Source organism: Rattus norvegicus, chromosome 3, assembly GCF_021556685.1.
Source record: "Rattus norvegicus strain SHRSP/BbbUtx chromosome 3, alternate assembly SHRSP_T2T, whole genome shotgun sequence".
NCBI lineage: Eukaryota > Metazoa > Chordata > Mammalia > Rodentia > Muridae > Rattus > Rattus norvegicus.
Genome location: NC_141536.1, coordinates 114,589,738 through 114,614,716, shown reverse-complemented (window position 1 = coordinate 114,614,716; position 24,979 = coordinate 114,589,738). Strand labels below are relative to the sequence as shown.

At 48.2% G+C, this 24,979-nt stretch overlaps 1 protein-coding gene across 1 annotated transcript; it reads left to right on the top strand.

Annotated features, from left to right (window-relative positions):
• The first annotated feature begins 216 nt into the window (after positions 1-216).
• Mal (mal, T-cell differentiation protein) lies at positions 217-23,966 on the top strand. Its single transcript, NM_012798.2, is given in 4 exon segments — positions 217-386; positions 16,506-16,673; positions 18,145-18,270; positions 22,160-23,966. Coding segments are annotated over 4 exon segments (462 nt in total). The 5' UTR covers positions 217-293; the 3' UTR covers positions 22,235-23,966.
• Positions 23,967-24,979: the final 1,013 nt, after the last annotated feature.

Genomic DNA, 24,979 nt, shown 5'->3' with positions numbered 1-24,979 from the left:
CAGGTGGCACCCAGGGGTGGGACAGGAGAGTACAGACTCCCAACTCAGCCCTGTAAATCCCCAGAAAGCAATCCGTTGGGTTTTAGGGCTGTGCCAGAGGTGATTCAGCCGTGTCCCCTGGGGCAGTAGACCCGGGCGGGGACCGGTGGCCAGAGCTCCGCCCTCTTCTGACCCAGCCTTTTCACCTCTTAATCTGCGCGGGAGGGTGCCGCGGCCACTGGGCTCTCGAGCAAGCGAGAGGTCAGTGCGGAGCCGGAGGCGAGCTTGTCCAGTTCCAACGCCAGCTCGCAGGCATGGCCCCAGCAGCAGCTTCGGGTGGCAGCACCCTGCCCAGTGGCTTCTCCGTCTTCGTCACCTTCCCTGACTTGCTCTTCATCTTTGAGTTTGTGAGTGATAGAGCGCCCTGCTCTGGGAAAGGGATGGGGTGGGTTGAGTGGTTCCCTCTGGAGCTCTGCACCGCTGTCCCCAGTCACACCAGCAGCATGGAAGGAATCAAGTCGGGAAAGTTTCTCCATCTCTTGGTGGTCTGTTCCTTTCTAAATTAGCGGACCGATTTCCCAACCAGGTGCAGAAAAACCTCTTCCTAGTTTTGCTCCTATCTGAGCACAGCTTCCTTTCAAGGTGCCCTGCATTTCCCACTGAGAGTCCTTCTGAGTAAACAAACCCAGCTAAAGAACCCTTCCATGCTGCCGACAGAGATTTGGAGACCAAGAGAAGCCAGAGACTTCAGAGTTTCTGGAAAGGGAATGCCTCTGTGCCAAATTTGAAACGCAGCAGTGGCTGTCTGCTGAGGAGCGGGAGGAGTTGGGGGAAATAGGTGAATTCTGTTGCCTGCCTTGGCTGACCTTGGGCTGACTCCGCACCTGGGCTGGGTTCTACTAGCCTTACACTCTAGAACCGACCCTCTAGCTTCGAGAAACTTTCCTATTGTGAGCTTGTAAATGTCGCAAGGCAAGGAAGGCTTCAGACTGCTAGTCCCCAGAGACCTCTAGCACTCACCCGGACAAGAGGGTTTTTGTTTATTCTGTGGGTATGGAAACAACATTTCCTGGGCTCCCACCAGAAGCCTTTGTGTGGATCGTTGGCTTAGAGAAAAAACTGTAGGTGATTTTAACAACTGTATCCCGGCTTCTAACCAGAGGGTTAGGAAGGGAGTATGTGGATGCCAAAGACAGTGGACTCCATCATCAAGGCTGTCACTGAAATTGAAATGAATGTTGAGTTGAACCCAAACATGGATGTTTCTGAAGTGATTTCACACCCAAGTATAATGAAGGCCAAGGCTATGGCAGGAACATTTATAAGAAACCCTGCACACCACCAAGCCAAGCCCTACAACTTGAAATTGGAGTACCCAGGCCCAGAGCTGGCTTGGACTTATTCAAGGTCATCCAGGTCTTTAGCAAACCTTCCAGTCTCCTGGGTTCCCTCTATGTTCAGGATCACCAAGCAAACCCTGGAACAGTGCCAACTTAATGTATTTGACACCGGCATCAGGCCCATATGATAAAGCACCTACTGGGTGCTGGAGGGGTGTCTTGTCTTTAACATCTCTTAGCCTATGTTTGCCCATTATTGGATTTCTAAAAGTGAGTAAATGGTATCTAGGACCTGGGAATAAGTAATGGGTGAATTTTCCAAAGAGGATCTTACAGAGGCCTGATCAAAAGAGCACAATTCAGCCTGCGGTATGATGGGACAGGGAGGTTTTTAAGAAAAAAAAAAATCTTTGTCTCTAGTAACTGCTGTTGGCTCTTTGAAGACCATACCAAGTTGTGAGAAAAAGTGGCAGTTGCAAAGACTTTGGTTGTAGACAGACAGACAGACAGACATACACACACACACACACACACACACACACACGAGGGGACCCTCTGGTGATGGCAGGTCCACAGCCTCCAAGGGCCCTCTCCCTCTTCTACTTTTTAGTTATTATGACAGAAAGATTAGTTCTGAGGATAGGAACAGGGCCAGCCAGGCAGGACAATCAAATCTACAGAGAGGATAGGAGGACCCCACCATCTTTGTGAAGAGAGTTGCCTGGTGTGGAAAATCTCAGTACTACTTGTTTAGTGAAAATGCCTCCCACTAGTGTGCTGTCCACTCCCGTATGTGGTAGCGGGAGTCTCTAGGGTCCCCTCCTAACCAGAATCCATCCTTTCGTGTTTTAAAAAATGTGTCTCTTCTACCTCAGCCATTATGCTTATGTCTGCCCACCTCCCACATCTGTCACATTCTCCGGAGGCCTGCCATGTCTCACTTGCCATCTCTGACTCTTTCCTTCTGGGTCGATTAGGGCTGGCTTTCTGCCTGGGAGAAGAGGGAAAAGGCAGACTCAGTCCGGCAAGTGGTCCTCATAGACCGTGCATGTGAAACAATATGCACTTTGACAGAAAGCTGGAAAGTTAAAAGCCAGGAAGGGGCACTGTCTACCTCAGGGGTGTTTTCTTGGGATAGAGTATTATAACTCAACACCCACATCACAACTATACTGTGGGCAAATGGCTTGAACAGACCTTTCTTCAAGGAAGAAACACAAATGGGCGGTACATGAGATGATGCTCAGCTGAGGTAGTCATCTATGAAAGGAGATCAAAACCTCACTGAGGCGTCACCTCCCACCCATTAGATGGACTATTAGTTTTAAAACAGATCCAGAAGCAAAGGCATTAAAATAATCCCCCCCACCTCGATGGAACCTAACAGACATGCTAGAAACACAATCATCACCCCATCTACGCCTTCCCCAAGAGGTGAGCTGTCATCAAGAATGGCTAGAAGTTCATGACAAAACTTCCTGGAGAAGAGTGTGCTAGGAGCCTGGTGTGATGGTTCATACCTGTAATCTCAGTCAGGAGCCGTGAGTTTGAGGCCAGCCTGGGCTGCACAGTCATACACTGGCTTTTTAAAAAAGGGATACTAGAAACTCCCAAAGAGGCGGTTTATACACCCCTGCACACCTCAGAAGTATGGGGAAGGAGGCAGGGTCAGCCCCTGGTGACAACTGGTACCCCTTAGGTACGTATTTAGGGGTGGAGGCAGGATGAGGGGGCCATCCGGAATTGGTTTGCAGTACTGACTCCTACACTGAGCTGGACCTGTTAGTTATTAAGATGATGGCTTTTCTGAGTCTCAGAATAAAGAGGAACTTTCTATTGTCTGAAAGTGACTGGACAGGTCCTAGTTTTTCACCAGGCTGAGGACGAGCCAGCCCCACACAGACTGGGTCGTAAGACGATGGAGCAGTTTCCTGAGTGCTTCAAGCAGCCAGCCCACCAGAGCACAAGAGATACAGAATCCCAGACCCTGCTCTTTCAGGTCTGGGTGGAAACTGTGAAAGAGAGGGAGCCACTTGCCTAAGTTGGGACAATTGTTTTCTTACACCAAAGGGGTTCGGGAACAGGTAATTCTACCCACTTGGGTTCTCTCACTCATCAGGGAATGTAGGGACAGCTCAGAGTCCCTCCGGAGCTGGTGGTTACAACACCACTACATAAAAATATTCTCCATGGGTACTTAGTCACTTCATTCAATAACAATAAACCCTACACTGTCCACTGACTCAGTGGGTGTGGCCATATGTAATCTGGGCCACCTCTTGAGACCTTTTTAAAGAGTGGATAGAAGAATGGATATCTGAGAGGCAGGATTGAAGTTCCCAGGTGTCCTGAGGTTCTCACAGCTCCATGGCCTGGGTGCTCTCTATTCGAGGAGAAATGTCCCTGGTGTCCCTAGGGAGTGGGGCAGAAAGATGTGCTAAGGCTCCTCTAGGCTATATGGCTATATGGCGGTGTGTGTCCTGTGTTGCTGGGTCCCCTCTGAGCTCTTCAGAGGGGAGCGCTGCCAAATTCTGCCCCAGCATTCTCTTCTCCTCAAAAGGCAGAGTTATAGAGGTCTGGGGAGAGGAGTTCTTGGCTTTCCGAAGTGACTTTTCCAGTTTTTCAAGGGTCAGTGGCCTGCTTTGATCAGGAGTTGGTAACTCGGAGCCTGGCAGGGTCACAGTGCTGCACCACATTGCTCGTGCCTAGAAGCAGAGGCGCCTTCCCTACCTGAGAGCCTCCTGCAGGTGCAGGGGAAGGGCACCCACAAAATGAAATGCTGAAAGGGGAGAGAAAGGTCAGCTCTCAGCTGGGAGTCCCTGCATGTGTGTGCAGGGCAGGTAGAGACCCTGGAGCCGCCCACCTGAGAATGACTGCACTTTGCTTTGACACCAAGACCCATCATTGAGAGAAAGGGCTGGAATGGACACTGGACCAGGAGGTACCAGTCCTGAGCTAGAGGGAGCCAGAGGTTGACTCATGATAAATTAAATACTTTCTGGTAGGAGACCTGTTAAGATCTCCCAGCACAGCCAGTCTCAGTCTCCCCCCTGAAAACTCACATTGTCTGTCCCTAGATCTGGCATGGCTTGAGACCTGCAGCCCCAGAGGAAGGTCTGCTTCCTCCAGTGGCTGTCTCTCCTGGAGTCACTGAATATGAAGCCAGTGATAAAGGCACCCTCATCCTTGAAGCAAAGCACCATGGGAGAGTGTGACTGACCCCTTCCCATTGGCTTAGATTAATCCCAAGAGTAAGGAACAGACAGCAGATCCCAATTGGTCCTGATTGGTCCCATAATGCTTGGGTCCTTCTGTATGAAGGTGGGAGGCTTAGTTTCCCGAGAGCAACTGGCTGGGCCTCAGCAGTGGCATTTCCCAGGGTTATTGATTCACTCCTGGTCTCACAGCCCCAGGCTCTGTGCGATTAATGCTTCACATGTTGGTGGTTTTCTGCTCTCTCGTCTGGGCAAAATAACCCCAGTGTGGATCACAGGAACACATCAAGGTCCCTGGGCCTGCAAAATGGCAGGAAAGCCTCGTTATAACTTGTGACAGGTTTTGATACATGGGCAAAGGACAAAACCCGTGGGACACAGTCAAGAGGAGGGCAGGAAGCAGGATGGGTCTCTCTGAAACTCTTGGCTCAACTTCCAAGGAGGCCCCTGAAGGCCAAAGGAACAGGTTTCAGAGAATGGGCACCTCAGAGAAGAGCCAAAGATGACATCCTCCAGTAGGGCGGAGCACAGAAGAGGACATGCTGCCCCTGGGTGTTGTTCCTTCCTTTGTTATTTGGGTAGTAAACACAAACTTTCTTATTCTTCTCCTGGGAGAGAACAGAGCTTATTGGCATCCACTGTCTCATGGCAGGAGGTGCAGACATGAGTTGCCTCCCAAATCTTCTCCTTTGCCATTGCCTTCCTGTCACAAGTCTACGAGGACCAAGGGACTAATCTCCTCTCCCTCGGTTCTAACAGTCCCACGGCCATGTCTAAAGCCAATCCAAGCTACAGGGTTGATTTCATGGTACACTTAGTGAGACTCCATGAGTAAATGTGACGTTCATTTCTGATGCTGTGATAAAACACCCTAATGAAAAGCCACTTAGGGAAGAAATGAGTTTACAAAATCCCAGTTTACAATCCCAGTTACATGTCATCACCGTGGGAAAGTCATAGCAGGAACTTCAAATTAGCTCGGCCCATTATATCCACAGTAAAGAGCAGAGAGAAATGGTTACACACATACTCACTTGTTTGCCTGCTTGGGCTCAGGCTTAATTCAGGACCCCCTGCCTAGGGAATTGTGCTGCTCACAGTTGGCTAGGTCTTCTCCCATCACTTAACTTAATTAAGACAACCCCCACAGACATGTCCACAGACCAATCCAATTCCCCTTGACACTTTCCTCCCAGGTGATTCTAGGTTGTGTCAAGCTGACAAAGCTAACCGTCACAGCTTCATTAGGAAATGTTAATGCAGCGTGAGGGCCACAGTGTCTATTTCACAAATGGAGATGGCTATGACATCACCAGATGGTAAAATCTTACAGAACTACTCATGTGTGTATCTGTCATTGACCACAATGCCATGACGAATTACAGAATGTATATACATAACTCTTAAAATAACATGATATAGTTACAACTCAATAGCTATTAGATACAGCTATTATTAATTAGCTAATAACTCAACCACTGCTCATGGGTCAACTGGTTATCTCGTGCCCACAGAGGATAGGCACGGAGAGGTCTAGCCAACCCACACCATTTTCTCTGTCTGTTTCAAGACCTGGCAGGGTAGGGTGAATCTTGAGGACAGGTGGGCTGTGAAGGACACCTTTGTATCTCCCAGTCCGTGTGTCCTGCACAGATGCTTTCTGTGGGGCCTTCCCTGCTGTTCTTTTTTTCCCCACAGGGATTCAACAACCAAGTTAGCAACTCCCTCCAGCCAGCTTGCTGCTGTAGCTAAGGAGAAGCGGGTGGGTAGTAACCCTGTTCTGCCTTTTGTCCTGGAGGCTGGGTGCTATCATAGCTGCTCTTGGCGCCACTCAGCCAGCCTTTGCCAGGATGGGTGGAGAAAGCTTCTGTGGGGACTCTAAGCATGACACAGATTGCTGTGTCACCCTACAGGCATAGGGACTGATTGCTAGTGGGAATGGAATTGACCTCTCCCAAGTGCGTGACAGTGTCCAGAGGGTCTAGAAGGGCACAGGTACAGGGAGGAGTGCACGGAAGTGTGCTGCCATGTTCCTAATCTTCTGTCCTGTCCTGCAGAAGCATGGTAACAAGTCAGGCATACTAAGACTAGGAAGCCTGGTAGGAAACCACCCAGCTCTGGGGTTTTAGGACTTCTAAAACCAGCCACATAGCTCAGTGGGGTGGGGGGGTTGGGGGTATATGAAAATGTTTCCCTTCAGCCTCTCATGTCTTGATGCACCCATAAGCTGCCCTAATAGCACCCTTTCCTGGTGCTCAACTCGTGTTCTGCAGGCCTCTGTGATTTGTCTTGAGACCATGGCTGAAGACTGGGCACTCCACAAGACTTGTTGAAAGTAGGATTTGTTCTCAGCAAAGCTGATAGGAAACTCTCACTTGACTAGCATTTACAGATCACAAGAGGGCCCTGACTTTAAAGGCAGATAAAAGGAGAAAATGGCAATGGCCACCAAGTCCCAAGAATGCTCCCAGGCCCCCAGGCCCCCAGGAACAGTGCTGGGACTCAGATGGGTGTTTTTGGATACACGCTTGTTTGTGTGCTCACCGACTTACTAACCTACTTGATGATGGCTGTTATACCTTTTGTTTTCTTGTGTTGAAGCCGCTCCTTTCTGGTCTAGTGTTTCCATGGATTTTGTCTTTTACAGGTGGCTTGTCTGGTATTTTTTACAGAAACTCTGATTCTGTTTATCTTGTTGGGCACAGCCAGGGAGTGTAGGCGTGGTACAAAATTTTCCATCCAAATGAGACCATGTGTGTGGAATTCACCTACATTGGCCAGTCAGAGGGAGCCTTTAGTCATTCCGGGACTGGCAGCTTACCCCTGGCTGTGAGGAAGCTGTGACTTAAGTCAGCTGTATTTCCCTGTGCGGGTGGGATGGGACAGAGGACTTAGCTAGTCCTATAGGGAGAAGGGACTGAAGACCAGAAAATGGCTTTATCCCCTCTCCACCCATCCTGAAAATATCAACTGAGGTCCTGAATTCAGCCAAACAGAACAAAGGTTCCCTAAGCCCTGCTCTTCCCTTCAGATGAAGTAGGACTCTGTCACTCACTGTCTAACCTCCTCAGGAGGAATGGTGATGCCATGAATTCCCTTGGGGTAAAGGGCCGGGTAGTGAAGGGGTTATAAAAATAAATTAATAATAATAATAATAATAATAATAATAATAATAATAATAATACTAAATAAAGAGTCACTGACATAGATGAACTAAGGCAGCCTTTCTCCTAACACACCCAGTGCTCACCCTGACAGACCCAGAAGTCAGACTCCCAATAAGCCAGGATTCCCAGACATGGAATTCTCTGATCCCCCTCTGTACCCTGCCCACAGGGGAGGGGTCAGTACTGGGCTGCAGTATAGATTACTGGCCTCTGCCTGTCCTGGATGAAGCCTTGGAAGCTTCTTTCTGATTATATCATACTTTGACTAGTTGCCTGAGTCTGTCTGTACTGGAAAACCCAGAACTGTTCTCACAGGAGACAGGACCCCAAGATGGAGGCAGAGGTGTCATGCATGAGAGAGAGAGAGAGAGAGAGAGAGAGAGAGAGAGAGAGAGAGAGAGAGAGAGAGATCAGTGTTAGGGATCCAGATCAGGACCTTTTTCATACTAGGCAAGCACATCTCCTGGTGTGTTTCTTTGAATAAGGCCTGGCTCCCTGGGTGTGCCTGTCACAGTATTGACATGGTCACTCTTGTGCCTGTTCAGTGCATGAGCGAGCAACTGGGAGAGTGAAAGAAGGCTGCCCTCTGACTCACTAGGAGCTGAGTTTCTCCCAACCCAGAAGATGGAACTGACATCTTGGAGAACTTCCCTGGGTTTGCTTCAACTCTGTCAGCCTCACCTCTCAGAATAAGAAAGGAGTTCTCAGGCTCCATCCAAACTTATTTTTTGAAGGCAAAGCCAAGGAACATTGGGAAAACTGTGCTGTTTGGTGGTCAAGGATATTGCCTGCTCTCTCTCTGTCTCTGTCTCTCTGTCTCTCTCTGTCTCTCTCTGTCTCTGTCTGTCTCTGTCTCTCTCTCTCTCCCTCTCTCTCTCTCTCTCTCTCTCTCTCTCTCTCTCTCTCTCTCTCTATATATATATATATATATATATATATATATATATATATATATATATATATATATATCATCCACCCAAGGCCTGACCATCCAAGTGCCACAGTGCCAACTCCCTCCTGGGCAGTAGTTCATCTTTAATCTGTCTTCCTACATAAGAACACATGCTATGCAAGTGTGTGTCCAGGTGTGTGCGCGCATGCATACATACATACAAACACACATTCACACATGCATACACACATGAAGTCATGTGGACATACATAAGGCACAGATACACTTGTATACATGCACACACACACACACACACACACACACACACACACACCCATGCACACACAGAACAAGAAGGTCCCCTGTTCTCTGGCTTACAGAATGGTTCTTTTAGCCATCCAGCCTTTTTTATAGGCACAGCTTGCTGGAACACACAGTGATTACCCAGTTCAAGTCACTACCTCAAATAAAATCCTGGTCTCTTAGGGTTGCTATTGATTTGATGAAACACCATGATCAAAAGCAACTTGTGGAAGAAAGGGTTTATTTGTCTTGTACCTCCCAAGTCACTGTTCACTGAGGGAAACCAAGGCAGGAATTCAAACAGGGCAGGAGCCTGAAGGCAGGAGCTGATGTAGAGACCATCGGGAAATACTGCTTACTGGCTTGCTCCTAATAACTTATAGCACCCAGGACCACCAGCCCAGGAGGTGTCCCCACATACAACGGGCTGGACCTTCCCTCATTGATCAATAACGTAAAAAATACCCTACAGGCTTCCCTGTCTACAGCCAGATCTGATGGAGATATTTCCTTAATTGGGGTTTCCTCCTGTCAGATGACTCTCTAGCTTGTGTCAAGTTGACATAAAACTCACCAGTACACTCAGTGTTGACATAACTCTTGGCTACTGAAAGCTTCAGCATGCACATGGCCAACAGAGAGTTGGGATTGCCGTTCCTGGTGGCCTCGGGACAGCATTCATGGGAATGGAGCCTGGCAGCCCTCCCAGAAGCCTGGGTGTGCCAACTGGCACTTCTCAGCTGATGAGGCCATCTTCCCTATTCCTCCCAGGGGATAAAGGGAAGACTAGTGTTTGATGCACAGCCTGTGTTCTGTGACCACTTGCTTTACTTCCAAAAAGTCAATACACAAACTCCTGGTCACATCTACCTGTAAGGAAGCTGTTGGGAGCCCTGATGCCTCACTCCAAGGGTTTGCGTGTGGGTGCCATACTCTTTGGCTTCTGTCTTGGCATGTTCCCCTGGCAGACTTTCTGCTGTGGGGACTCTGACAACATATAGTTGTGCTCTCAGGAAACAGCCAGAGAATTGGAACAAATCCTTGGCATTGACCTCAGCTACCCAATCCCTGAAGCGGACGCACTGGGATGAAGCTTTCTTTCAGCTCCACAAGTAATAGAAACTCCAGATGAATCTCAAGAATGTCCTGGAGAATTCCTTTCTTCTTTTATGAGTGAGCTCATTGTAAGAAAGATGGCCCCATTATATTATATGGCCATTATATTCCCTTAGCCAGGCACATTTTATACAACTTTCAGTTTGGGGCACACCATGGTATTTTCTTTTCTGATGCTTATATAGTCACTTTTTTTTTGAGACAAGATCTGATATATCACAGACCTGCCTAAAACTGCTATGTAACTGAGGATGGCCTTGGACTCCTGAGTCCCCTGCCTCCACCCCTGAAGGTTGGGATTATAGGTGTGTACCACCATGTGTGCTCATTCATGAGGTGCTGGGGGATGGAACCCAAGGCTTCACACATGCTAGGCAAACCCTCTATAATCTACACTACATTCCCAGTTCTTGATGTGACTCCTAGCTCCAGTAATCCTAGACTATAACCCAGGCATCCAGTCTGGTCTACACATCAAGACCCTGTCTCAAAACAAAACGAAATAACCATAGTTGCAAAATCAGTTAACTCTAGCCCCCAGCAAGTTAGCAAGTGACCAGTTATACACACCGACATCACAGGCCGTGAACTTCTATGTGGTCACAGGTGAGACTGCTTTACACACAACAGATCTCCACTGATGTCAACTCTCTTCATAGGTATCTTTGTCACCATTTCATACATAAAGGAACAACAGAAAAGCTAAGTAATTTCCCCAAGGGTACTGGGTGGCCCAGATGGTATGACAAAGCTATTTATAATTCAAACCCAGAACTCTAGCCTGAAGTCTGTACCCTTGCCCGCTCTGGTCTGCTTCCCATAGGTGACTCACAAAACTGAGCAGGAGGCCAGGGAGTTGGCCCAAAGGCTAAAGTGCTTACCATTTAAGCCTAACCACTTTAGTTCAACCTCCAGAACCCATGGTAGAAAAAGAGAACCAACTCTTGAAAGTTTCCCTCTGTTAAATGTGCACACACATATAAATAGTAATAAAGAAAATTAAAACAGTGGCAATCTTCTTGGGGCTCATATGAAAGCTCCCCCAGAAACTATCTTCTGAGGAAACTATTTTTCAAAAAGACCATTTGAGTATATTATGGATAAGAAACTTTTAAAAAAAGATTTATTTATTTATTTATTACATATAAGTACACTGCAGCTGTCTTCAGACACACCAGAAGAGGGCCATTACAGATGGTCGTGAGCCACCATGTGGTTGCTGGGAATTGAACTCAGGACCTCTGGAAGAGCAGTCGGTGCTCTTAACCGCTGAGCCGTCTCTCCAGCCCCCATAAGAACCATTTTTAAACCTAAACATTTTCATTGCATTCAAAGCATCCCTACACCTCTTCCTGGCACCCAATGCCAGGCAGTGTCCAGCCCAATATTCCTGCCCCAGGTCCAGCTCTCCACCCAGTCAGTAAGGCTGTGTCCTAGCACTTAGAGGATAACCAGCAACAAGCTGGTCTCATGTACAAAGCAAGACAGGGAGGGAAGCTTGAAGACAGAAAAACAAAGTTCCCTGTGATGGTTTTGCATCACAAGGCCAGACAGGACCAACAGTGGAGTTCCCTTTGGCTCTGCTGGAAACCAGGATTGGAGATGGTGACTGCTGTCCTTTTATTTTGTCAGGAACATGCAGAATGTCGCCAGAAGCCCCGTGTTATGAAAACATGCTCCAGCCTTTGGCAAGGGGCCTGCTCCTCTGTTTCTTGTCCCACAGGTCTGCCTCTTTCCAGTTTATTCTGACTCCAGGCCTGGGCCTGAATGCTGCTGTTTGGTTTTTAAAGGTGGCCTAGATAATTTGATACCTAGTCAGGGATTAGGACCCTAGAGCATCAATCCAGGTTCTACTCCCACTTTCCAGCTTGGAGCACCGGGGCCCAGTCAGTCAATCCGTGTAGCTCCCAGAATAGCAGCTTAGAGAGCTTCATTTGAGGTGATTGTTTGCAGTTACCCTGCTGTCTCTGGTATGATGGAATAGAAGTGGGGGTGGGGGAACCAGGCTTTTTCATGAACAGACCCCAGAGTCCTACCCCCACCTGGTCATATGATGTTTGCTTTTAAACAATTGCATCTGGGGGTTTGGAGCCTGTGAGCTGAAAGACACCTAGAGTTTTCATTACAGAAGGAAATGGTTTTGAACCCTCACCTATCCCCGTGCACTTGACAAATATTTGGCCAGTGGGGTCCTGAAGCGAGGCCCAAGAGGACTGCTCACTGCCCAGGAATACCTTATCTCCCGGGCGTGGGTGCCTTGCTTGCTCTCTCTGTTTGCCCTCTGGACAACCTGAAGGTGGAGTGGGGTGCAAACAGGCTTGGGCCCCCATGATTCATGGTAAATACCAGCTCTCCATGGCTCACTCTTCCTCCAGCCCAGCTTCTGCTACCTACTGCTCTCCCATCACCCTCTCACGTCACCCTCTGGAGCCCTGAGACCTGCTCCAACATCCTCTTCTGTGGTATAGTCTCTGCCCTCCTAGTGGAGAAGCATACCCTGGGCCCATGTCCACCTTAACCAGCTAAATCTGGCACTAAGGCACCACGAAAGCCATTCTCCAGGCCACCTCACCTGCCCAGGGCCGGCTACTCAACTTCACTTAGGCCGGAGGGAAAATAGTCTAAACTATGTCCAGTTCAGATGCAGCTTTTTCCCCTAAATATTTCATTGTAAATTTGGCCACAGGGTCTCCTAGTCGGTAGTTCAGATTGGCCTCTAATTCATAAGTGTTCCTCAGCTTCCTGGAGTTTCAGGTACCCACCACCATGCCTGGGTTTTCCAAACACTTTTAAAATCTGCATTTGGTTAAATCCACGGATGTGGAAATCTTCATGCCCCGCGGCTGCTGCAGCTGTCAACAGGAAGCTTCCGTACTGGAACTGACAGTAGCAGAGGGCGGCTCTCCAAATGAGAAGTGAAGCCATGTTTTCTAAACGCTGTCTGGGAATGCACTCTCTCCTCAGCTCTGCTCCCCTCATCCTCTTGCCTTCTCAGTGGGGCTGTGAGCCTTCTTAGCCCCCTGCCCCATATTCCCTCCGATGCTACCTAGACACCTTCGCAGACTCTTCCCCACTCCCACCCCTGCTGCTCCATCCCGAGTTCCCTATTAAGCCACCCACCTATTAAGCCAGGCAGTAGCGGGCATAGGAAAGACCCATACAGGAGGGCCAAAGCCAGGGCTGGCAATGATGTCTTCAGAGTTACATGCCCCAACTCTGAGGTGTAGCACAAACAGGAAACTGATGGAAGAATGTCCCTAAGTGTTCAGTAAATCTGGATGTGTTTGGTAAGTTCCCAGATGCACGCCATCATCACGGCCAGCTCATCCTAGGAGCCAGTGGCTCTGCGGCTTTCTGACACCTCACAAGGGACTGGTGGGAATTGGGATAATAGAGTTGCTTTCCAGGGATTCCCTCTTGAAGAGAAGTATTCACCTTGGAGTCATTATGCTCAATATTTGATAAAAAGGCTACTGATGGTAGAGTTTTGAGTTTATGAAAGTTATCTAAAGTTGCCATGGTGATGGTTAGTTTCTATGTATGAATCTATTAAACGCTATTGAAGTGTAGATCTTCTGTGCGTGAATTGTACCATGCGTGCGTTGCATCTCGTTAACAATGTTATAAAGAGAGCTGGACGTGATGGCTCAGGGCTGTAATCCCACCTCCCAGGGGTGGAGACAGGATGATTGACATGAGCTAGGGACCAACTGAAGTTATATGGTTCCAGGCTAGCCTGGGCTCTAGTGAAAGAACTATCTCAAAAACTGAATGGAGAGAAAGGAAGAAGGCAGACAGAGAGAACTTTCTCCCAGTACCTCACTGTGAAACCTACTGCTGTTTATACTGTTCAAAAGGTAGAGGGATACCTAACTTTCAAAAGTGCCACTTTGCCAGGTGGCATGCTCAGAGGCAGGTCCTGAGGACTGTCAGGGGCTGGAGGCTGGACTTATGTACAAGATGGGTTTTGTTCTCTGGAAAGTGTGGACAACAAGGGTTCAGAATGAACTCCAAGATTCAGTCTCTCCCTCTCCCTCTCCCTCTCCCTCTCCCTCTCCCTCTCTCTGTCTCTCTGTCTCTCTGTCTGTCTGTCTCTCTGTCTGTCTGTCTCTCTGTCTGTCTGTCTCTCCATATGTACATATGTATGTATGTATGTATATGTCTGTCTCTCGTCTGTCTGTCTTTCTGTGTGTATGTGTGTTCATTCGCATGAGAGAAAGAGGGAGAGGCAGAGGGAGGGAAACCAGAGCACAGTCTCTAGCAGAGTTAAGAAAGCCCTGACTCAAGCACCCAGTCAGGTATCGGCCAGAAACTTAGAACCAGCTCAGTGCTGGCATCTAGGAAGACTTTGGCAAATCCTGTGTCATTTCACTCTGGCTTGATTGCTGCCCCGCCTTGAACTTCCACTCTCAATTCCTCTGTGTGTTCCCATAGTGAAGAACAGAGTTGAAAGGGGTGATATAAGGGACATAAAATACTAGTCATACTTCTGCCGACCGGGAGCTCAAAGCCATTTCCAAGTCTGACATTTTCAGGTGCCCATGCGCACTGACTTAACTTTTGCATTTTATAGTTTGTCCCAAAAGCAGTGATACAGGCACAGTAAACAAGACATAGTCACCTCCTAGTCCACCTTCTCTGGCTGTGCTCTGAGGGAGTTCTGCGTGTCTCGATCCACTCAGCCCTTTGGCAAGAGTTGGGGGAGTGGATTGAACTGAAAGAGACTTCTTTTCTTCTGTGGCACTCAGTGTCCTTCAAGGTCAAACCTATGACCACCCATAAGCACTTCTGGCCCACAGGATCCCACACGGATTCTATATAGTAATGCTCCTATACACACGGGCACCCTGAGCCGCTCCTGTGATGGTCTTGTTCATGAGTCACTCTAGTTTAGTCTAGCCATTTAACAAGCATGGTTGGGAGGATGGTTATATGGAAGATGGTTGGCTGGGAGATGGGGTGGGTGGGTTCTCCTGCCCCACCCCAAAGAACCAGCTTCTGTGATCAAGGCAGACTTCACTCCCAAAACTACCTGATCAGACAAAGCCCCTTTGCCCTCCTGCCAGATACAGGATTCCCTTGAAGCATGCAGAGAAGTAGCTTGACTTAGATTGGCCCTGGATAGTGGCCAGACCAAGGGCACATAGGAGAGAAATATCCCACACTAAAGGACTGGATGGACAGACCCGACTGACCATTGCTTTTCTCCATACTGTACTCTAATGCCTCGTAAAAGCAGGAGCCCTTCTACCTGCAGCACAAGGCTGGGAATGCTGCCTGCCCTCAGCCCAGATGCTGAGAAGGAAGTGCCCTGCTCTACCACAGTGCTCTCCAGACTTTTTACTGAAGAGCGATCTCCACGGGATCCTGCCCAGTCCTCATCTACATGGGACAGAGAGATGAGGCTTGGGCTGAAGAGGGTCAGAGAGAGGTGGGGACAATCCCAGGGAAGCTCATGTGGCTGAGCCACAGTGCTGGCTTCTGGAAGCTCTTTTGCTCCCCTCTGAGAATGGGAACTCTCCAGCCCTGGGGACATCAATGGTGATATCTTTTGGCTATCCCCTGAGGTGTGCTCCTCTCAAACACAAGGCCAACCTGTGAGCTCTCCACATCAATTTCAATACTAACAGTCAGAGAACTTCCTACATTTGAGCTTCTAAGACTCTGAGTCTGAGGAAAAAATGCCAGTAGTGTAGTATAACTAATAAGTTCATCCATTAATAACCTAAAGAAATGTCTCTTAATTGCTACAATTTTTTCTGTTGCTGGGGACTGAACCCGGAGTCTTGGCAGTGGCTAGACAAGTGACTTCTATCATCAGCTACATGTCCAGCCTTTGATATTTTGATAGAGGGGCTCACTATGTAGCTTAGGCTGGCCTAGAACTCATTGTTTAGCCTAGGCTGGCCCTGAACTTGCCTCTACCTCTCTAGCACTGGCATTGGAGACCTGCACTGTTACCCCCAGTTGGCTGCTCACTGTTTTATAATATAAGGAACAAGGCAGCTGAGAAGAGCAGACACTCGGAAGGCAGGGTAGGCATTCATGCTGATACCAAATACTGTAAGTTCTGGCAATGCTTTCCCATTCCTCCCTTATACCATTTGACAAATGTGTCCATTCCCCGCCCACTGTTCCTCGCCCATCACACTGTTGCTAGAGTTACCCCAGTTAATGTTTAATGGGGCTTTTAATACAATGCCCAGTGTGATACAGTGTTTATTAAATACAATAAATGAAAATCCTACTTAAGAAATGAAACAAAGTAGCCAGCAGGCAATGGCAAAGGGCAAGAGTGGAGTTCTAGCCTCTGGCATTGGGGGATAAAAGAGACGTTTCTGCTGAGCTGAGGCTCATGCCCACCTTCTTTGTATGCTTTCTGTGGATCTGCAACCCCAGAGTCCATGAACTCCTGCTGTGGCTGGGAGTTATGGTTTGAGCCCCTGTGCTTTGCCCTGTTCCAATACTCTCTCTCTCTATCTCCTTCCTGCAGATCTTTGGAGGCCTGGTGTGGATCCTGATCGCCTCCTCCCTGGTACCCATGCCCCTGGTCCAGGGCTGGGTGATGTTTGTGTCTGTGTTCTGCTTCCTGGCCACCACTTCCCTGATGGTCATGTACATAATTGGTACTCATGGTGGGGAGACTTCCTGGATCACACTGGTGAGTACTGCCCAGGGAACTTGTGTCTGGGGAGGGGGGTGGTGCTGGAACCGCATCACAGCATCATCACCGGAAGACGACTTTTCCAACCCTGAATTGAGGCTTCCCTGGGAACATTTCCAGCACAATCCAAAGCTGAGGTGGCCTGGCCTTGGTTCAGATTCTCCATAGCAGTAAGGGCTCCCCGCATTGAGGAGGTCAGAGTAGAGAGACAGGAGCTGTATACTTGCTGCCGAATCTCATGGGGGCTCTGCTTCCTTGGCTACTCTGGCCTTTCCAAGCAGGGTTAGCACCCCAACCCACATGCACCTGACAGCTCTCAGGTACTCACACCATCCAGGAGGGCTGTTGTCCTGGGGAACAGAGTCCTGAAGGCTGGGCCTAAGTTGATGGCTTCCTAGTGGCCAGACCATGCCTTCTGCCTGGCTTGGTGGCATCTAACGTCTAAGCACGCTTTCCAGAAGACTTGGGCGCCAAAATGGCCTGTGTTCTTTCCTTTGTAGTAAGTTCTGCTTTGAGGTCCTGGAGACAGGCCTCAAATAAATACAAGGGGATTTGCTTATTATTAACCAAGGAGGGTCAGGCCACTTGACTGATACCTCTCCCTGGCTTTTCTACTTGAACTTTTGAAATCACTTCCAAATTACAGCCACACAGAACATTGTCGTAGTTCCTTTTTGCTTTGAAATATACCAGGAGCCAAAAGAAATAAATAAGACCAACACAACAAAATGAAAGCAGTGGAAATGGCCCAGACTTCTCTCCCTGGACAAAGAGCCTGCATCCAAGCCAGGACTGTAGCATGGGCAGTTGTCTTGGGGTCCAGAACCAGTTTTTATTTCTACCTGTAATCCTGCATTTGTTCTGTTTCTTGTTGCTATGGAAAAATACCTGATAAAAAATAGTTTACAGAAGGGTTTGTGTGGCTCATGGTTTATGGGTATAGTCCAACATGGTGGGCAAGGGTTAGCTGCAGGAAAGGTGAGGTGCTAATCTCATCTGCCAGCAATCAGAAAGCAGAAGGATGAATGTTTGTGTTCAGCTAGCTTTCTCTTCCTTGTTCAGTCTGGGACCCCAACCCATGGGATGGTGCCATTCATATTCAGGGTGAGTCATCCGTCCTCAGTTAAGCCTCTGTGGAAACACCCTCAAAGACACACCCAGAGGTGTCTCTCAGAGAAGTTTCTAACCTTTCAAGTTAATAATGAAGAGCAATCAGCACACACTATAAACTCTCCCTCTGTAATAACCTCAGAGAAAACAGCATCCTCTTCCACTAAAGGGCTCCCTGTGTGATCTACCCAGGGAAAGGAAACTCAGCAAACAGCCCCCAAACCTCGATTAAGCTGGTAGACTTAAGGGGTATGGGTATGATTCAAAGGCAGTGGTCAGAAACAAAGATGGGAGCAGGTAATTCGAGGTTGGGGTGTTTCTTCCTTCTCATCTCTGACACAACCCTTTTCCTCCACAGGATGCAGCCTACCACTGTGTGGCTGCCCTGTTTTACCTCAGTGCCTCAGTCCTGGAAGCCCTGGCCACCATCACAATGTTCGATGGCTTTACCTACAGGCATTACCATGAGAACATCGCTGCAGTGGTAAGTTCACTGCGGCCTGCCCTGCAGCACACGGAGCAAGCGGCTCTCACAGCCTGCTGTAGAGAGGAGACATAAAGTCCCTTGGTTGTCTTCTCAGGGATGCATGGTCCAAGGTTCAGTAGACACAGGAGCTCATGGCAGACTGGCTGTGCATGGGTGGACATCTGAGGGGTGACTACCACTAAGTACCCAACAAGTGTTCTTATCTGACCCTCACTAGCAATCCTGTGAGATATTGTCACACCCACATCACAGATGGACGGGCAGCCTGAATTTGTTTCCACAATAGGCAAGGGTCAAAGCCAAGGTCTTGACCACCTACCCAGGCTTTTAGTATCAGTTTCGAGCAGTGAGTTTGGCCACTTGGATCTCATACCTTCCTTGAGCATTTCCACAGAGACATTCAGTCAAGACAAGGAACACTGAGGAAAGGATGGGTTTTCTTTTCTTTCTTTTTTTTTTTAATGGGTTTTCTTTCTAATGGGCTAGATCCAAATGACAAGGAGCAAGAGGCTGTGTTATTTCAGAAAGATGTTTTTCTGAGTGGTAGGTACCCTTGGAGCAATACATTGATGCACTTAACTCAGAATCATGAATATAAAACTTATTTCTAACTATGGGTGACATATGAAAAATGAGGATCAAAAGTTAGAAACGGTGCTTCTCCAGCTTCTAGAAATTGAGCTGTGCATCAGGCCAATCCCAAAGACGCCTGCACCCGTGTCATTTGCTCAAAGTGTGGAACAGAGGTTGGGTGCAGTCCACAGGGATGGGTGTTGGGTGGTGTGCTTATTCCTGGATCTAGAGGGAAAGTCTGGGCAGAAAGTTCCTCAAAGCATCATCCTTATGGGACACTGTGCAACCCTAAAGAAGCTGCATGTCCCCTTAAGCAACTTACATGAACCTGGCCACCTTGAGGATCTTGTTCCTGTCCTCTTCAGTTGTCCTACGCCACGGAACACTGCCCAACATGGAGTTTCCAGAAAACAACATAGATCCATCCTCTCTGCTGCCATCTATAGAGACAGTTTCATCTGCCATCGGACAAGCACCTTAGACCTCCCCCTCCCTAACTCAGAAGACTTCTGAGTTCACAGAAATCCAAGCATTTGACAACAATTCCCCTAAACGTCTTCAGGACAACAGTGTGCTGTAGATTAGACGTGGTTTGAGTCAGTACATGATGGAAACATGTAGGAAGATGGGGTTAAAATCCCTTCCCACTGAACAGATTGAACGCTACCTGGCTCTCTTACAGCCCAACTTTCCTCTCTGACTTTTTATCAAAAAGCACCCTTCACCCAGACAAGTGCACAGGTTCAAGCAGATGTACTGATGAATTTTCAGAAGATGAATGCTCCTATAATTAAGAAATAAGACACTTGGGGCTGGAGAGATGGCTCGGCAGTTGAGAAAGAATACTGCTCTCTCAGAGTTCCATTCCCAGCATGACATCCAGTGGGTCACAACTGCCTATAACCCCAGGTCCAGAGGACCCAGCATCCTCTTTGGGTTTCCATGGGCGCTGCACTCACATGCACATACCCTCCCTCAGAAACACAGATATTTTTACTTTCAACAATTTGTTTTTTAAAGAACTAGGACATAGGCCTTGAGGTATATGTCAGTGTAGAGCATTTGTCTGGAATGTTCAAGCCCTTGGATTCAATCCCCAGAATTACTACTACTACTACTACAACTATGACTACTACTACTCACACACACACACGCAGAGAGAGAGAGAGAGAGAGAGAGAGAGAGAGAGAGAGAGAGAGAGAGAGAGAGAGCCAATTCAGTTTTGCCCATCTCTTGAGGTGGAATTATGCAAGGCTCATTCTTTTATGCTTAGCCTCTCTCTGTCTCTGTTTCTCTCTGTGTGTCTGTCTGTCTATCTGTCTGTCTTTCAACCTTATGCTTGTGAGAGTCATCAGTGTGGTTGGATGGAGATGGAGATTGCATTTTATGGTGCTGTATAGTACTCCATTGTAGACCTTTCACATTATTTACTTATCCACTCCAGAGCTGATTCTATCCCCACATCTTCTTTTGGGGCTTGGATAGACATGCGCATGCCCAGCCAGTCAGGTGTGCTAGAATCAAAAACCAGAGGTTCTCATTTGTTAGGGGCACTGGGCTGGAACCAATAAAGTGGCACTTGGACCAGATTCAAAGTAGAGCTACCTCAATTCACAGTCTTCTCCGGATTGATCCATGGGAAATTGACACCTGATCTTGGAGCCTCCTGTACATCAGCCGGCCTGCCTCATGCTCCCCTCTCTGGTCCTAATTGGGATCTGTTTCTGAAGCTCAGATTTTTTCACCCTGACCTTTGGTGGCAGTGAGTGGAGCTCCTTTGCCAGAAAACCCTCTGGAGTTGATGGAAGTTGACAAAGGAGGTTTCTCACCGTGGTGGGCAATTATGGCAGAAGATCACAGGAAAGGGCTTCTGAAAGTCAAAATGCCTCAGAGCATCCTGGACTGTGAATATCCCTGGTGTGCTGGGGGATATCTGAATCTCATTTGCAAACTAAATCTTTATTTGCTGTCCCTTCTGGAACTCTTGGGGCGCTTCTGCCAAGGGTTCTCCTTGGGCCTGGAAGTTCCACCTGAGGGAGAGAGGTGACTTGGTTAGTTAGGAGTTCCTCAGTTCTCAGAAACTGGTCACTAGCTGACTCAGGCTGCACATCGCCTCTGGCAGTGGAGGTGGAGCATTCACCCATGCTTGTGCACTGTGGGTGCTGTTTGCGAGCATTTCCAAGATTCACAGAAGCGTGGCCACCCTAAATGTGCCTGAGCTGGAAACTCTTGACCCCTTGCCCAAGGAAGGTCACAAAAACAGTGCAAATATTGGATTTGGGAGTAGTCAAGCCTTCAGGGAGTTCAGCCACCCAGAGCAGGGTGACGGAGATACACAGAGCCCAGGTGAACCCAGCAAGTGACAGGTGAAGGACTGAGCTGTCTCTATAGCATCTCTGTGCACCACTTCCTATTGATAGAAGCTAGGTGTCCCCCTGCTTCTCTCTGCTTCCCACCAAGCCTGGTTACCTCACTTGTGCTTGGGAAATGGAGAAGCTGAGATAAGAGGAAGGGTTTGAGAGATGGAAAGATGTCTCAGTGGTTAAGAGAGCTCGTTGTATAAGCCTAAGGATCGGAGTTCCCGTAACAAGCCGAACATCCTTCAAATGCTGTAAAACCCTAGCAGTCAGTGGGCAGAGACAGGGGGACCACTAGCACTCAGTGGCTCTCAGTGGGCTGTGAACTGTAAGCTCCAGGTTCACAGATAGACCCTGCCTCAAAGGTTCTCCTTATAGAGGAGAACATCTGATGCCCTCCTCCAGCCTGCACATGCAACACACACACGCACACTCATACATGCACACTCGTGCACACACGTACACTCACAATGCGCATGCACACACTCACACATGCACACATGCACACACACACACACACACACACACACACACACACACACACACTAGTGCAAATCATGTACAAACAGCACAGGGAACTTTACCAGAAGCAGTAAACCCAGCCATGCACATCATAGCCTAGCTTCTAGGACCATAGCTGGGAAATACTGGTGTTGGTCTTACTGGTGTGCGAAGGAAAGTTTTCTGGAGTCACTGACACCCAATTTTGATGCTTCTATTGGAGGGGACTTTGATGTCCCTAGTCAGGTCAGATGACCCTAGTGTGACACGAAAGGTAGTTTGCAAACCAGAACTGGGAATCTGGGTGGTCCACACACCCTGAATCTGTCCTCTAGGGGCATGTGACAGTGATAGACAGGCCTCATAGCCCCATGTACACACACACACACACACACACACACACACACACACACACACACACACACACACACTAATGACTTTCTCTCTGGTTCCAGGTGTTCGCCTATGTGGCTACTCTGCTCTACGTGATCCATGCTGTGTTTTCCTTAATCAGATGGAAGTCTTCATAGGACAGCAGATTGGGAGCTGAAACCCAGATGCAATTAACTGGTCAGCCTGTCTTCCCCATTAACTTCCTGGAACAGACTGAATGGTGGAGAAAAGAAAACAAGCCAAAAGAAAACAAAACAGACACAAAAACAAAAGGAAACCATGTTCGAGTCTCTTGGGTGTTACGTTTACCTTCTGTTAGGGTTTAGGGCTTGCTGAATTTAACTTCCAGCCAAAGGAGGAAAGAGTTGTCTTGGCGGGGGCCCTTTCTGCCCTTGACCAGGACAGTGGGTGGGAGCTTGGAACCTTGATCTGAAGAAATGACAATTTCCCCTTGACCCTTGGAGCAGGTCCTAACAATTGCCTTTCGGAATTTTCCACAAGCTCTTTGCACCACTCATCCCCTGGCATATCTTAGATTTTGTGGATAGTCTAGGTGTCACAGGCACTGAAATTCACCCAACAGAGGTCTCTAGATAGATGTTCATGGTGGAAGATGAACCCCTTTGAAATACTTCATTAAATACCTTTATGTCTCATGCTTCGGGTGGGGAACTGGGATGTTTTTCATTCTCAGGAATCAGGGACTGACACCTTTCTACTCAACTTTCTTCCTGCCAGAGTCCTTTGATGTAACCTGAACCTCAAGGGACAATTCAGATGTGTGTGCTGGGCCAGTCTTTCCCACAATGACTCACTGAGGATGCCACCCTCACAACAGTGTCCACCAGGACAGTGTCTCCCTTGTAGGTGCATCCCAGGGAGCTCAAGGAACAACAGTTTGCTAAATTAGAATCTTTTCAAGCTCAGAAAACTAGGTGTGGGCATTCCTTCTCTTCTTAGGGCTGATCTAAAATGCTCTAGTCTGTGTTTGGGCATGTTCTCAGATCATTTCTTTCGGGGAGAAGAGGGACCTGACTCCAGAGCAAAGGGAGAGACAATGGCTATTTCTGGCTGCCACATTCCAGGTGAGGGACATCTGACCTGAAAGAAGAAAGTATAATTAGGAAGGACATGGAGAGCCTGCAAAGTCAGACATCTGCTAGGAGATCTCACCTGGACCCCACAGTTTAAAGGATTGACAAACTAGAGTTGGAACCCCAGATGCAGGGACGTCCTGCCAGCCACCAGGACTGCCAGGATTCTAGCCTCGGTCAGCTTCCACTAGCTGATGTTTTATTCTCCAACAAAGTGGGAGATTGAGACCTACAACCAAATTAGATTTGGGGAGTTTTCTACCTTGGTTCTGAGGATGGAACCCAGGGGGTACACATGCTGGGTAAGCACTCTTCTCCTGGATCCCATCTTCAGCCCCAAATTGAGTCCCAGTGGCACATCCAGGAGGCCTTTGGTTATCCCAGCCATACTGGTACCCAAATCTGCCATTTGCCCCACTTAACACAGTCAAAATTTCATACTAAAACGCAAGCAAAAGATTAGGGGGATTTATTTTTAAAAATTAAAATATAAACTAAGAGATTATATGAAGTTCATTATAATGGTTAACAAAGTCTGTAACTGAACGCTGACTGGGGTCGTCTTATATTTTCAACAAAACTGAACCATAACATTACACTAACCAGCAGCTCAACATGAGCGAGGGTTGGTTTTTTTGTTTTTGTTTTTTTTTTTGATAAGAAGAAAAGAGAGATGAAGGAAGGAAGAAAGGAACAAAGGAAGGGTGACTAAGATGAATTTTCCAAGGGTTTCTCAATGTTTCAGATTTTTAATCATTAAAAGAAACTTTCATACAATCTTTGTCTCCCTCTGTTGTTGTTACTGCAAATTCTTGTCACTAAAAACCCCAGATTAAAGACCCTGAGGATGGTCCTGACAACTCTCATCCACTCTGCCCTGGGTCTGTTAAACTTTGTGGTTTCTTTCTTTTCTTTTTTTAACCTTTTATTTGTTCCACGGCACTCCCATACACCTAAACACTGTATCTTGATCCTACCCATCCCCCACCCCCTCCTTCCTACTCCCAGCACATCCCCTGCCCCCCTTCATGGCCCTGCCCCCTTCATGGCCCTGCCCACCTTCATGGCCCTGCCCCCTTTGAACACATCCAGTCCAATTGGTGCTGCCTGAAGGAATGTTGACAGATCTTATTGGCTGGCTCCTGTGTCCGTCAACCATAGCTGCAGTAGTAAGTCCATGAGAACAAAGGCCATGCCACATTCAGAAGATGGCCATCACAGTGCTCCTCCCAGTCCTCTGCCTCTTACAGCTTTTCCACCTTCTCTTCCGTTTCCCCAGCCATGGGGTGGCAGGGAGAGGTGAGGTGGGGTGTTGACGTGGATGTCCTATTTAGGGCTAAGCAGTCACCAGTCACTTATTCTCAGCCTTGACCAGTTAAGAGTTCCTGTGTGCACATGCTACCTACTTAGGAAGTTTACCATTTCGATTCCCATTTGAATCAGAATGCCTCGTTGGAACTCTAAAGGGGTGAGCATGTTTTTACCTCCCCCAGACCCAGCCCACCACCTGCCCTCCGCCCATTCTTCACTCCTCCCAGGGTCCAAGGTTTGCAGCTACAAGGGACTGCTGATAGTAGCCATACCTACTGGGGTCTACCCTGCTGGGCAACCACCATACCTAAGAGGAACAGCATGGAGAAACTACTGGGAAGGGACAAACAGAAGTTAGCTGCGCAGAACAGGCAGCCACCAAGCACCAGTGTGTGCCTCCATTCCCTCCTCAGTGAAGGAGGATAGGTAGCTTCTTGATTACATGACACACCACATTTATCCTGGGGTCTTGGCTAA